General features: G+C 43.6%; 1 protein-coding gene across 1 annotated transcript in view; it reads right to left on the bottom strand.

Moving 5' to 3' along the window:
* LTN1 (listerin E3 ubiquitin protein ligase 1) overlaps positions 1-15,568 on the bottom strand; it is a 406,396-nt gene that overhangs the window by 314,078 nt on the left and 76,750 nt on the right. Inside the window, exons 8-9 of the mRNA XM_086934025.1 lie at positions 12,842-13,032; positions 5,564-5,711 (exon numbers count right to left, since the gene is read on the bottom strand). Coding sequence (XP_086790151.1) covers positions 5,564-5,711; positions 12,842-13,032 — 339 coding nt within the window. The remainder of the gene's footprint in view (positions 1-5,563; positions 5,712-12,841; positions 13,033-15,568) is intronic.

Raw genomic sequence — 15,568 nt, 5'->3', positions numbered from 1 at the left:
CAGTTGGAATAAATGACTGCTCCCGTTAATGCATGTAATACATGGTGGTCATGTTGTCTGTTTGTTCGAATGAACACTGCCTTATTGTGGATCATATTGCAAAACACCCATAATGTAAGCTGTACTGCCATAAGTTCCAGCAGATTGATGTGCTGGGTTTGTAGTTAAGGAGCTCATTGGCATTGTAGTATAGTTTGGCCCAAATGTTCTTCCAATGTGAGGGAGGTGTCTGTGGAAATGGTCACTTGTGGCTGATGGTCAAGAAAAGGCATGCACATTATCCAGTTCGTGTTCTTCAAACCTTTTAGTTTGTGGGTGCTGAACTTTGGGCTCCACCAACACTAGACCCTCTCAGTGGCCGGTCTCTTGTGACCATTGCCAGACTAGGCACTCTGATAGAGCGCGCATGTGTAGGTATGTATTTGTGGCTATTGCAATGACATAGGTCCCAGCAATATCATAATCATTCTGTTAGACGACACACTGTAAAGTAAACAGGAAGCAGCCTTTCAAATCTCATCACTTTCTCATTTTTGGCAAAGGTTTTACACACTCTGGGGTTTAGTATGTCGTCCACAAAAGGATGTGTTTGTTAGGGAGAGAGAAATGCCTTTTCATATTTCATGTTGTGTATACAAGAAAGTCCGTTGGTACATGATCAAGTATCTATTTTGCGCCAAACGTGGCTACCTAATACTTTGTTTTCAACCCGAGATGTGATGTAAACACTTAGGTCTTTACCAAGTAATGATGCGCCTTCTGTAGGGTCCATAATGTATTCATATCATAGGTCGATTTCATTGTCATTAGGCATTAGTTTAAAGCTGGCTTTAGGGGCTCCTGATCAGAATCGGAGTGTATGGATTGTGTAGGAGATGTGGAATTAGGAAGTTATGGTGGCAGTGTGGGTTCCCTTGCCTTTTTCCTGGTGATTTGAAAGTCTAATTAACAACAGGAGAGAGAGGGTTTTCAGGTAATCTAAGAAGAAGCACTCTTAGTCCCCCTGAGCAATATAGTCAAAAAACAACAAAAGAGAGAGAGGAAGTCGGAAAAAGAATCACAATGGATTCTTTAGAAAGCCCTCACTCACCAACCTATTTGGTGACATGCTTCATCATAGGGCCCCACCAGGAAGGTCTAAAACCCCCCCGGCGTGCTTTGACGCCAGAATTACTGCGGAGCAGGGTATTTTGTGTGTGAGTGATCAAGTGATGTGAGATAAAAATGATTAGGTTGTGTCTGAAAGTATTTTATTTGTAGGTCAACCCAGCACGGTTAAATAAGGAAGCAGGCTGTAGAAAAGCTGGATAGATATTTCAGCTATGCCATGCTCTGTGTGGTCAACACGTTTCTGCCTATCCGGGTGCAAACTAGCTAGGCATTCATCAGGACCAGTGTGACGACCCCCGCGGTATGAGCACGCTAAGGCTCACCCTGACCTGGTGGTCATAATGTGGAAAAAATAATTTAAAACCTGCTATGTGGGGGGTACCGGATGGTGTTCGGCACCCAACAGCTATATGTGGTGTGATCACTATTCACACCATGGGTCTCGGGAGGGGGTGATGGCTGAATAGGCTCACCGCCAGCGCAGTCAAGCACCCTCTTGGACCACCTTTGAAATAGCCTCTTCAAACGTGAGATGTCAATTCCTAGCATGAGACTGGTCTCGAATAGGAGGCATGCCATCAGGTAGCCATTAACAGGGTCAATATAAATCTTTCTCTACCTTACATCTGTGTAAGTCTCTAGGAAAGTCTGAGGCTCTCCTGGTATAGAGCTCCATGTGGGAATTGAGGCTATCTTCGGAATCGATTACAGATCTGATGGCTCTCAGTGTCAAGAATGGTGGTCTCGGTCTCAAGGTTCTGATTCTTGTCCTTCCATGGCTGAAAGTCTTTTTCAGAGTTATGGGACTTTGGGAATTGTGGGCTTAGCCAATTGCTAAGGGTTTCTAATGTGGTGGTGCAGAGCTTAAGGCATAGCTGCATCTGTGCCATTCCTTAACCTGGAGCAGAGGCTCAGTTAGAGGTCGAACCCTAGAAGGAAGATTATCTACATGTTGTTTGTGTGAAATTCACTGTATCATTTTAGTCATGGGGTAGGCTTTCAATGGGGGCAGTGGAGAAGCTTTTCTCCAAAGTCAATGTTGTTTAAGTATACAGAGTCAGGATTCCACTCCTCATTGGTCTCTAGAATCCAAGAGGCCCGACCCTTGTATCAATAGGAGTTAAACCCTGGACTCCTTTGTCGCCTTGACCAGGCTGGTGGCCCAAGAGCGCTTTGTACTGTATTGTGCAACGTGTCCATCACTTATGTATTTGGTGCTGCCCAAATATGGTGCACATGGTGTCATAGAACTCCTTCAGCTGTGCGGGGGTCGCTCTCGGACTTGAACAGCCAGGGACAAGCACCTGCTCCACGGAGCGGGGCCTTAAGCCCAAAGGTTCCTCCACCGCATCGCCAGACAGGCGGGGTGTAGTCGAAGCACACTCTGACTTCTTGTGCTTTTTGTGGAGCCTCTTACCCAACTTCGACAAAGAGGTCTTTGATTCACTGGAGCGGTGCTTGGACCTTCCTCACGACCAAGCCCTGAAACGGGATCTAGAACGACGAGGAAACCTCCGCGGTGTCGGACACCGGGCCGCGAGTAGCTTTAGTGACCGCTCCCTCAAATCCTTCGGCGTCATGGCCCGGTAGTCAGAGCGCAACTTAGAGTCCTGGTCACGCACCAGACTCCAGAGAAACACTAAATGGGGGGTCCGTGACCGACATGGCATAGTGACAGGCGCCACACGGCTGTAACCCTGAAGTTTTCTTACTCAACATGCCTAAACACACCAACTAAGTCGACAAAAGGGTCGAAAAAAATCTGTCAAAAATTAACAGGGGATAGCTCTCTTGAACAGATCGGCGCTGGCTTGCGCCGAAAGAAAAGAACTGATGTCAGTGCGCCGGAGTGGCGGTTATATTATGATGAAGCGGAAGTCCCGGCGATGTCAAACATGACCCCGTCATGTGGAGACGACCAACGCCACCTACCGGCGTGCAGGAGTAATGCTTAGAAAAATCTTCCGGATCCAGCCTTACGCCTGGAAGTTCAAAGGTAAGGAATCTGTGGCTCGATGTCTCTATCAGATTCTTGTGTCATAGTAGCAAGCACATGCGGGCAGATAACTTGCTGATAATAAAGAAGTAAAACATTTTGGAAAACAGCCCTCTCTCCCTCTCTGTTAAATAACATATTCTGGTCTCAAAGAGCACTTAACCTCCCAACACCCCTCTGCTTCGTGCCAGTCATTTTTCATTAGAAATATAGAATTCTTTTGGAAGCTTATATATCTAGAAAGACAAGACAAAAGTCCTCTGCATGAGTTGGAAAAGATATTACACAATGTGTCAGTCACATTTTCGCGGATTGCACTGTAACTGACTATGAACAAGTATGTTGATAGTGCTGAACATTTTCACCTGTTTCTTCGCCAGCAGTGTTAGGGTGATATACCACATCATCAATGAGAATGGTTTCTTCTCTCTCAACCCAGGCTGTGGGATGAGTGGCAGAGATTAATTTAGCTCAGGGAGACTAGCTTAATTACCAGCACCCCACGTTCAGGAGACTGTCTATGGTCTTTCCCTTGTAAAAGTCAGTCTTGTCCTCCAAATATTATGTCCCTTGGCTATCCAGATGCATGGTTAGTGTTTGTGTGTATAAGTGCTTGACTGTAAGGGTGAAAGGAAGGTATCTTCTTAGGAGGTTGCGTCCATCGCTATACAGAAAGGTGGCCTAATCACAGCAGTCTTGGATTCCCTATGGAACGGATTACTCACATGCCTCTGCTCAGAAACCCTCCAAGCTATTAGTTTCAGTTACTGTGAGAGGGGTCTCCATCCCTTCCTTTTGTATTGGACTGATTTCTCCAGCTACAATGAAACAGCCACCTACATCTTCTTTCTACACTGTCATCTGTTTCCTAGTAACAGTAGTCTCTGTTGGACTTTTCTGGGGCCAATGTACAAGCTAACTTCGATGAATTCAAACTTCCTTGATCTGTACTTGACTGCTCCCATGAGTAAAAAGCAAAGACAGAGGACAAAGGCATGCTTCTCCCTGATAGATAAAATGTGAAATTGATACAAAGAAGTAGAATTTAGGTTGGTTCAGGTTTACCATCCTGGCCACCAAAGGAGGACACAAATGACCTCCCACCCACGGCCGCCGAAGCAATTAACTGGTAACTTGCCTGGACATCAAGAAAACCTTAGTCATCAGCGTTGAGCAGATGCACTGTCGGAGTCAGAACCTCTGTAGGGAGTGGCTTACATGGAGGCTGGGACTTTAGCTGAATTCCTTGAGCTCTTTGTTGCTGTAAAATGTGGGAGACCAATGACTGGTCTGCAGAGGAGCTGCCTCTGGCCACCAAAGACTTTAATGTGGCCCACATGAGTGAAGATCTACATGAAGGAAGCTTCACCATTGAAGAGCCACAAGACCGCTGATGCTCATTTGGCCCAGAAACAAAACAAATACCAAAGACAAGCATGGTCTGGGTAATGGTGCAGAAAGATGCTTTCTCACTTCCCACCACCTATCCTGTCACAGTGCCTATATCTGCCTCCTTCTGCTACCAATAGAGACCAGGAGGTCTCACACTTTCACACAGTGGGCTAGGCTTGAGATTCTATTTGCTTGAGCCAGCTGTCTTGATTCTGGAAGTCTTTGAACTATCTTGCTAGTGTTTAAAGTCTCTGATATATTGGAATTTAATGGTGAGGTCATTTCCCAAGTCTATCTCCTATTTTGAGCTGGTGATGTTGTTGGGTCTAGTGAGTACCCTTGTCTTATGAATTTAAGAGCCACTAAACAAAACCGCAATACCAACTGGGCAAAAAAGTGACAAAGTTAGATATCATAGCAGGTGCTACCTAATTGGATATCTGCCACTGGAAGCCATGGAGAACAGAAGTTTGTTTGAACTCTCTGGTAAAGTGAACAGTCCCTAGGTTTGTGGCTGGACACTGCTTCCCAGAACCGAACTGAACTGAACTTTGAGAAACTGGGCACTTGAAATGTGTTTTTTTACAATTTTGGCAGAAACCTCAGCAAGGTCAGTCCACTGAGCTACTCACTGCTGGGTCCAGAGCAATAGGCCATTGAGGAAGATGACCAGATGAATCCGGCATAACTACTGAACAGTATTTCTTTTAGTAAGCAACTCTGCATCATTAACTCAGTAATGTTTGTAAACATAACATTAAAACAGTCCCAAAGTCTTCAGACTTCATCCATGCAAGGCACACCTATATGATATCATATCCTTAAGGACAAATACTACAAAACATCTGCTAACAAAAATACTATAATCCACCTTCATGAGATACTGATGCAAAGCAATACAGGAAAAAGAGAGAAGTTGTTGAAGTGTTAGGTGACATGAGCCTGGAATGCAAAAATATGAAGTAGGGAAAAGATCTTACTGCATATTAGATAAAGAATCTTACAACATATGAGAGTATGGGGAGGGTGTGCAGGATGAATAACAGGTGCAAACGGTAATAATACCTGTTCGTTGATGAGCATCTGTCTGACTTTTCTTTGCTCATCATCATCTCCCAGATTCTGCAGAATTGTGAATCGTAGGCATTCCATGAAAGCAGTAATTATTGCGCAGCATTCCGAATGACTGGTTATGGCTCGCTCACTTGAAAGTCTAGCAAATACATATTGAGAATATCTTTAAAATGTTGCAATTTACAAAATGTCAAAGACTTAATCATTTGAAGTATGTAGATTTATACATTTGTAAGCCAACTTTGCCTACTGGCTATGAGTCTTCATAAGTGCTAAAGGGTTGCAGAGGGTGCACTGGCAGCTTATCAGAAGGCAACCACATGTGGGGATCTGACACTGTATCTCCTCTAGGAAGGAAGGCTGATGCAAAATATGGCGATGGGTCGCTGTGTGCATGGGACTGTATGAGTGAGAGGAACTTTCCATTGGGAATTAGCTGAGATCTTATCTCTGTTGTGAGCAATGTATAGTGTATAACAACAAAAGAGAGGTTACATGTGTCTCAAAAGCCACAGAGACGGAGCCATGTAAAGAACAAGTTAACCAACCCAATTTGGGAGGATAGGAAAGCCCTCACACACTGACCTAGTCAGTGTCATGCTTCATCATAGGGCCCCACCTCGGAGGCCGAGTGCCTCCTCGATGTGCTACGACGCCAGAAGACTGCGGAGCAGGTTGTGTGATAGGGCGTGCAGTGAGGAATATAAATAAAAAGTGTCTAAAGGGTATCTCAAAAAATATTTTATTGGTAGATCCCTGCAACACAATTAAAATTGGTCTTATGTGTCTGAATTTACAGCCACAGGTAATGAATTGGTTTAATTCAGAATATTAGTCAGTCAACATGTTTCAGCCTGTTAAGTGGTTTTAATTTAACTAGGCATTCATCAGGACTAGTGTAACCCCGGAGGTATGGACTCGCTAATCGTCCACCCTGACCTGAGGACGTGAAAGTGAAAAAAGAAAAATTAGCGAAAAAAGTGCAAAAAGATAAACAAAGGGAGGGAAAAATGTCCAGTCCCAACACTCCTGATTTAGGATGTTATCTGCACTTTAAAATATGGCGCTAAATGCACCATGGGTCTCGGGAGGGGGGTAGGAGCGTCCCTGGCACATCGCCCTCAGTGCTCGCCACCCGTATCAGCACCTAGCTTCTCCTCATAACCGGACCCCGACGATCGTCTCCGTCTCTGTGGCTTTTGAGACACATGTAACCTCTCTTTTGTTGTTATATATCCAAAACCGGGGACCAAGAGAGTGTTCTTCAATCTCCCTGTCTCTCCCTTTGTTTCAATGTATAGTGTGGCAGCCCCGAAGGGCATTTGACATAGGTGGCAGGAACCAGACATCATCCCTAAAGGGAGATTTCTTGTATTTCTAAACCCTCAGCAAGACAGGAAGGACAGAGTCCAAGAAGACACAAGCAACAGACAGGAAGTCTTCAGGAGAACTCACCGGACACCAACTTAATGAACTACAACCCATATGACTGGAGAGATACTTCTGAGAATATGAAATCAAGGAAGCATGAGCTATCTTGGGTATTGAATCCAACATGATTTCTATGGGAGTTACTGTGCGGATGTCAGCTGGAAATAAGCGCTCAATCTACCAACACTGAGGTACCCAGAAAGCAAAACAGGGTTGCCCTAACTGTAGCGGAAGCTCATCACTATCCTTTTTCTTGAGAACCAAAGCAATCCCAGAAGAAAAGTGAGTTGAGTGCTGCAATCAATAATTCAAAACTCAAAAATACAGTTAGCAAAATTAAGAAATAAAATGCTTAATGCATCATAACAAGTTTAACCAAATACAAACGCAGAGGAAAAAGTGAAACAAAACAAGAAGAACAATTGATTAAGGAGTTACATGTTACAAACAAAGCAAAATAATCCACCAGAATGGAAAAGGGAGTTCAACATTAGTCTGTGTAAATTGAAAAAAGTTTTTAAATTGTTAAAAGTCCCCTCATGGAAGTCTCAGTAAAATCAACCCATGTGTGCACACAGCTGGGTGCCAGGAGATGGTGTTATTCTGGTCAAGCTTTCTGTGATCCACATTTTACAGAATTAAAGAACAAAAAAGCATTTCAGACGAATGAAGCTGAAGGTCTATCCGAGATGGTTCTAGTCCTTCAGAAACTATGAGCAGGGGCCCATGGTAAACCACAGACATCTGGCAAAAATAATTCAAACCTGACAAAACAATCACAGACTGACTCTCACTAAGAAAACATCAGATTCAAGTTAGACCATTCATCAACTGGTTCTTTCTCTGCAGGTTTACAGCAGCCAAACCAAGTCAGTGGGTTCTGCCAGTAAACAGTATCCTGCACGGTGAGTTCAAAGCCTAACACCCTGTCTGTGATGCCCCAATGAATTGCATGGATGGCATTCATGGGGAAGGAGGCTTAAAGCTGTCAAGCTCAAAGAAGCTTCAGCAAAAAGGTAAAAAGTCCAGCTATTGGGAATTTTTAAGGCCCACTATTTTCATGGCCTTTATTGATACTGGTTTCTTCTGGACTGTTTCCAGTTAACTCAGTACATTTGCAAAACGTTACAGACTCAACCCCCCCCCCCCCCCCCGCTCCAAATGGTTCAGCTCCACAAAGTTCTGCCAATAGTTCACTCAGCAACAGGTTCCTTCTTGAGCAAGATTGTCTCAGCTCCAGAAACCCCGAGTTTCAGGGAGCATGTTTCACAGCAGGGCAGCAGGAATTGTTCATAGGAGACCAAGGATTTGTTAACAGCGGAGCCATGTTCACAACGTGAACCTCCACAAAACTAGAGCAGGTTCCCAGAACCATAGTTTCAAGCCAGATAGAGAAAGTACAACTCTCTGAGTTTACTTTTTTTATGTTCATGATACAAGCATTTATATAGCGCATGTCACCATTTATTTGTGGCCTCATACCAGCCTTTATATGAAATTATATTACATGAAAGCTGACAAAATGAACGTTGCCATTTTAATAAAAAAAAAGGCAAATTATTAAGTTAGACTGGATGGAGCGGACAGACTCACCTTCTGCCTCTCTGAGTGGTCCAAACAGTCAACATGGAAATGTCCCGTCCTACACAACAACCACATAATGTACACATTTATGAAAGGACTAGGGTGGCTGATAACTACTACATTTAATTTCAAACGTGTTTGTTATTAATCCATAACGCCCCTCAGTGGCCGTCTGGGGAAAAGGACACAGTGTCAGTCCAGTCTATTTGTAAAAAGTTATACAGTAAGAAACAGAGCATCACTTTGACTGAGCACATGCACCAAAGGCTATTTCAGTAGAACTCAACAAAAGCAAAAATAAACAAGCACTGGCAAGGCCAACAGGTCTTTACTTTATAATGTGAGTGCCGAGCTGTTAGGTTTGCCAATGTTTGTGAAAAGTAAAAGAAATAACATGTTAAAACCTGGAGGAAAGCCAACTGCTATCTGATTGCATCTCAAAACTGAATATTGAATTCAATGTTTTCAAAGTTTATGAATGGCGTGGTTTATTGTTCAAATACATTTCATGTAAGGAAACTGAGCAGAATTGCAGAGTCACAACATAAAGGGAAATGTTTGCCAAGGACTAATTTACTTTTCATAGGACTCAGTCATTTGGTCTTCTGCAGTAGTCCAACAAGCAGATTTATGGGCCTCAGGCCGAAGTGTAATGCTAAGCGCACCATCTGCCTCAGACACCAGCTGAGTAAATGCAGCCGACGGCCCTTCCCCAAACACCATAAAACCCTTTGTGTGCTGAAGTGTGCTTTCATGCTATATGAGGAATGAAGGAAATAAAACAAAAGCAGCCCTTAAATTCTGCTTTTCCGTTATAGCCCAGCAAAAACATCCCTGTTGTGCTTTTACAGACTAGCTGGGTGGGATGCAGAACTACACAGGGCAGGTGTTGTGGCCTGGAATAAACACAAGGGAGAAAAAGCATACACACTCAGAAAAAGACCAAAGTAGTTCTCTAAATGTAAGCAGTGGGAGGATACAAATCAGCCAATCAAAAGAACCAGCAAGAGGCTATGCTGCAGGGGAGGGATAGGCACAAACATAGGAAGGTTTAGCCATCAAATAATAAGTGAGCAAATGAGAGTGGCAAAAGAGCTAACCAATAGTAAGCAATAGGCAGGCTTCAAGCCCACCATAAGTTCACAATAGATCTTTCAGAATCACACACCTTGCGTTGTCTGGTATGTGAAAACAAAAAGAGGTTCACAGTACACTGTTGCACGAAAAGAAGATTCCTTAGGGCATAAAACAAAAAATGATAGCCATTAAGACAAAAAATGATAGCCACTGAAGAAACTACTTTACAATGCTCCTTGATAGAATATTTCACAAAACATACTGCTCATCACCTTGGGAAATGGAGCCTTCATGTAATCAGCATTTGTTAGACAGCCATCAATTGCAGAGGCTAGGGTAGCCGAAGATGAAGGCTGGCGGGCTGTCTAATGTTGGGATGTAGAAAAGAGCAGCTGTGAAACACAATCACTATGTGAAAGGCTAAAAAAGACGTAGCAAGCGGGAAGGGGGCATAATCTATGGTGCAAATGCATCCATACCTCACATCATACCTGTACTTGTGCAGGTTCTGGTTGCATCGCATATGGCTCGCAATATTTAACCGGCATTGGAAGAAGATGGGCACGCATAAACACGCACATTAGTATGCCACAGAGGTACCTTTATAATTATGAAGTATCCGACGCCCTACCTCAAACCACGCAAAGCTGATGGTAAATGCCAGTCCTGCAAAGGATCACGCATTACGCGTTAGACTAACGCATTTCAGTGTAGTACTCAGCATTACTGCACTGTAATGCCTGAGAGATGATGGCACAGGTAGAGCACATTGTGCCAATAACATTGAGGTGAAGAGCTAGGTAGCGTCAACTTGAAACAGGATGAGCTTCGCATAATAATCCAGGCCCTTCCTCTTTTTACAGGTGGCTCGAGGAGCAACTTGACTGCAAGAGAGGATGACTTAACTGGTGATTGCAAGGAAGCATCAACAACAATAATGCCTGAGTAAGGCAAATCATATTCACTGAAAGCCTGGAACTTCCATGGTCCTAAACTTTATGGTTTAGAGCTAAACGAATGACAAGCATTCCCTCCAAAACAACTATTTATGTCAGAGCCTGCCATCTTACTTCAAATACAACTGTTATATTATATAATGCAAATGCTTAGAAAGCCCAAAGGTAAACAAGGAAGCAAGTAAATAAGTGAACAGTATTTATGTAATAAACGCGCTGAAGGGCATAGTCAAAACAAAAAGTTCCAAGAAAACTATGACTCGTATGAACCCAGTGATTGTTTATACAGTCTCTAAATGCTTGTTCCTGATTTAACCACATGATGGCAGCATATGCAAGCAGATTAATTTTCGAACGATCTATACAACCGAACGGCAAATTACATCCCTTAAAACCACTTACAAACCAACATAAATCAGCAAATGTTGTCAAAAAAAGCAAATGCTTTATCGTGGTTAAACTGCAACGGATAATGAGAGGTGAATGGAACAGATCTTTAATTCATAAAGCACAATGTTCTCACAGTGAAGAATCTGACACGCCATGCTGCACCAGTTTCTCACAGAAGCTGTAAACTGCACAGCTGGAGTACATATAGACTTACCGACTTTGAGGGCTTCAAAGAATACTAAATGCCACAGACAGACAATTACCACACCCACTCCTAAGCGACCATATCACACCAGCACAAGTTTATTTTATTTTTATTTTAAAAGTTTTATATAGCGCTAGCTTAACCAGTAGGTATCAGAGCGCTTCACATACACACAGTAAAACAGCAGAAGGACATTACATTACATAGTCGGCCGGCAGTAAGGAAGCAAACCAAAAGAAAAAAATACAGCATGGTAAATAAATATGCAGTGCCACGGAGGGGGAGAGAGAAATCAAAAAGAAAAAGGTGAGAAAGACATAGTCCGGTCACCCACTATCCTTGAATGACCAGGGGGAGAGGAGACAACTCGGATATAGTAGTCTAGGTAAGTTGACGATGGTCATGATAGAATTTGTTTAGGAGATGGACTTTCAGGTCCCTTTTGAAACAGGAGAAGGAGGGGTTGCATCTGAGGACTCCAGGGAGAGAGTTCCATATCCTAGGAGCGTTTTCTTAGCTAACTAATCAAGACTACAGCACACCCCCTTCAAGGTGCTATCCACTGGACATAGGGCCAAAGGGAGCGGGCCGCCCTTCATTCACGCTAAGATATTCCCTAAGGAATAGCCTTAGTTTCATGCAACAGTGTTCTGTGAACGTATACTGATACCTTAACTCACCATTCACTGGAAAAAACTAAAAAAAATTCAAAACCACATGGAAACCAAGAACGCAGTTCAGACAAAGCTTGCCCCCTACCCCCCAAAACTTAATCCAGACCCTACAAACCCAAGAGAAGAACCCAAGACCCACTCAATTAAGATAAACACCGGCATATGCAAAACTATCTCTCACTCCTCTTCACTTGACTCCAGGCACAGCTACACATGACCAATAAAAGCACACCACTGGTAATCACAAGAAACACCAAAACACTCGCCACACTTTAACCCCTTTGCTGCGGGGGTTAATCCCCGCTGTGCTGGGGGGCGCGCACAGCGCCACCATGCTCATGACGAGCTAAGCTCGTCACCAGGCACGGCGATCCTGTGCTCATGACGAGCTCAGCTCGTCACGGCCACACCCGTTCCCCTGGAATGCTCAGCACAGCAGGGGAATTATCCCCGCATGCGAGCGTTCCACGGCCCATGAGGAGCTCAGCTCGTCATGAGCCTCGAAGAGGCTAAACCTAGGCTCCAAACTGAGTGGCCTGCTACCCAACCATCTATAGCACTCCGTCATGGGTATGAAGCTCAATACGAATGTAGGCAAAATACAATCAGGAGGTGCTGCCCAAGGCAAAACTAAGAGCAAGGAGAAAAGGACAGAAGCACCCGAAGAAAACTATCTTGTGAGTTCTTATGAAGCACAAGAGTGCACATTTATAGGCGCATGTGATTGACAGAGCTGTAGAAGCGAAATTATGGTTGCAAGTTCATCTTTGTCAACGAAAACCACAAAAAAATAAAGATTCCAGTGATTATTCATGAGTTGTAGGCCCTGAAAAAATATTATTAACACTTGCAAAACTAATTACATTTTTCATGTGAAGCCAGGTCCATCAGTAAAGAAAAAGGATTAATAATATAGTAATAATATGAATACTAGGATTGGAAAGGTTCATACCCTTGAATCATAGAGGTAAAGTACATGCTGTAGAATTCAACTCTTGGGTCCGTCATTGCACTGGGAAGCTTGCTGAGAAAAGGCAAGAGATAGGGATAAATAACCGTGGCCAGACCTCGCCCTCCTTCCCTGAGCACGGTCAACAGCTTCGGCAGCACCCCCTTCTTTGCGCTGACATGTGTCCAACAATCCTGCAGGAAACAAGGCAGGCGTGAGTAGCAAACCAACTAAACAAAGCACGTGTTTTTTTAAGCAGTTAAGGAAGTTCTGATCCTGCCAGGAACAAGGAAAGTTACTTAAGTAGCTCGAAGGCATGCAGAATTATCCAGATTCACATTTACATGTTTGAGTTGTTAGGCTGGAAGGTAATAAAATATATCAATTGAATTAGAAAGTGTCAATAATTACAACTAATCAAAATAAGGGAACAACTGTGAAACAGCAAATAAATTGAATTTTTTATGTTTAAGAAATGTTACTGAAATAATTTTCATAAATTACAAAACAGAAACAAAAAAGAAATGCAATAATATTCCAAAAGTAATATATACAATTCAAACAGTTTCAAGTACAAAGGATTTGCTAAGTACAATATTAAAAAAAAATGCAAAGACTTTCTTAATCGTAATATAAAGTATTTGTTAGAAATTGGGTCTCTAGTTGGCAGAGTTATCCCCCATGTCCCAGTAGGAACCACGATCCTAGTCAGGATTAGCTAGGTACCCACTAAAAGATAACCTGTGCTCACCCTCTGGTAGTTTGGTGTTCATATTGAAAAACTCGATGTTAATGTGAATAATGATACCTTCACATACAGAAACGAAATAGCATCTTTAATGACCAATTCGCTCATTGTGAACTCCACGTCAACCCTGACTCAGAAATACATAGTTAGGCAGGCCCCAAGACCTGAGGTCACTGTTTGACAGATCACAGGTGGGGTAGCACGTAGCCAGTCGACAAATGCACGAACAGGAATTCCCATACCAACCCCACAGATAGGCACAGCAACACAACAATGATCCAGGGAGATTGGCCTCAATAAAGCACATACGACCAAAAGGGTGCGCGAGTTCCAAAACACCATAAAGTCAGAAACACTCAGCCAATCTTGACACAGCGAACATGCGCTCCCCATGCCGGATATCTGGGAAAGTTATCTACTGGCAACATTGTGTCCACACAAGGGCGAGGCCCACCTGGATTCTTAAACCAAACAATAATTTATGGTTCCAAAGACAGTGGTCCGCATTCTTGTCCAAAAAAGGACTTGCAGAACCTCTTTATTAAACCCAATGAACTGTATAAAAAACGATAGATAGATAGATAGATAGATAGATAGATAGATAGATAGATAGATAGATAGATAGATAGATAGATAGATAGATAGATAGATATGGTTACTTAAGGTCACGCTAGACCATGGCTAAATCCAAAGTTCAGGCAGACATCGATGTAGGGCAGGCCATCTACAGGACTCAGACAAGTCCCACTGACAAAGTACCCTTGATGGAGGAAGCTTCAGCGCCAAAACTCAATGCGTGGAGTCGAGGAGGTGCTGCGTCGTCAATCCCATGGATGGTAGTGTTGCATTGGCACCGTTCTGCACAGTCAATGAAGGCTTCGGCGTCAAACCCCTTTTTTAATGCAGGTGCTGTCTGTCGAAGTCGAGCCACGGAGTCCGTAGAGGCGATGTCGTCGATCGGCTCCTGCATCGGCATCGAAGGGCACTGCATTGGTACCAATCGGCGCAAAGTTGTCACTGTGTCGATTTTGATGGCTCTGGACAGCACAAAATACCTTTCAAGGGCCCAGGACTGGATTGGCACCACTTGGCAGGGCAGGACTCACTGATGGCACATTCCAAGTGCTGCTGAAGAGTTGAAGGAAATCTTGGATGGCCTTGAGACTTCAGAACAGGGGGTGAGCCAGCAAGCCCTTGGAGTCACTCTTGGTTCTAGTGAAATTCAGTTCTTAGCAAGGCAGAGATCAGCAGGCAGCAGGGTAGGTCAGCAAAGCAGATAGCAGTTCCTTCAGAGCAGCAGTCAGGCAAAGCTTGCAGCACAGAAAGTCTTTACTCCTGGCAGAGTTCTTCACAGGTCCAGTAGTGTACTGTCTTGGTCGGGTTAAAGCCCCCGTACATATACCCAAATGTGCCATTGAAGTGGGGGTGACTTCGAAGCAGGCCCTTGTTCCCCTTCAGCCCAACCCAGTCTGCAAGGCTATTTGTAGGGGGCAATCAGCCGTTTGTGTGGGAAACAGGACACTGCCTATTCAGGTGAAAGTGTCAGCTCCCCTCCCTCTTCCTGCCCAGGTAGAGCTATCAGAATGTAGATGAATGCAGATGAGTTCTCTGTCACACCCACCCTTCCTCGGTTTGTGGGTGTCTAGATGAAATGCACAAAGTGTAGCTGTCATCCACCCCAGATGTGTATTGGAGACAGGCTGAAAGGAACACAGAGAAATAAGAGCAGATAAATGTTCCCTTTCTAACAGTGGCACTTGTAAAATAGTCATGTTAAATCTAACTTTACTAGTAAAGAGGATTTATCATTACCATTTCAAAGATATGTAACATGATTTAGCTACTCCTTTCTAATCCAGAATTACAGCTTAAACGTGTTTTAAGGAATTCACAATGCTAGCCTACGAGAGGAGTAGGCCTCACAGTAGTGAAAAATGAATTTAGCTGTTTGTCATTACCAGCACAAGTTAAACTTAAAAGTA

This window comes from Lissotriton vulgaris, chromosome 8 (assembly GCF_964263255.1).
Source record: "Lissotriton vulgaris chromosome 8, aLisVul1.2, whole genome shotgun sequence".
NCBI lineage: Eukaryota > Metazoa > Chordata > Amphibia > Caudata > Salamandridae > Lissotriton > Lissotriton vulgaris.
Note: the sequence above shows the minus strand (reverse complement) of the source record. Positions and strands in the feature narration are given on the sequence as shown.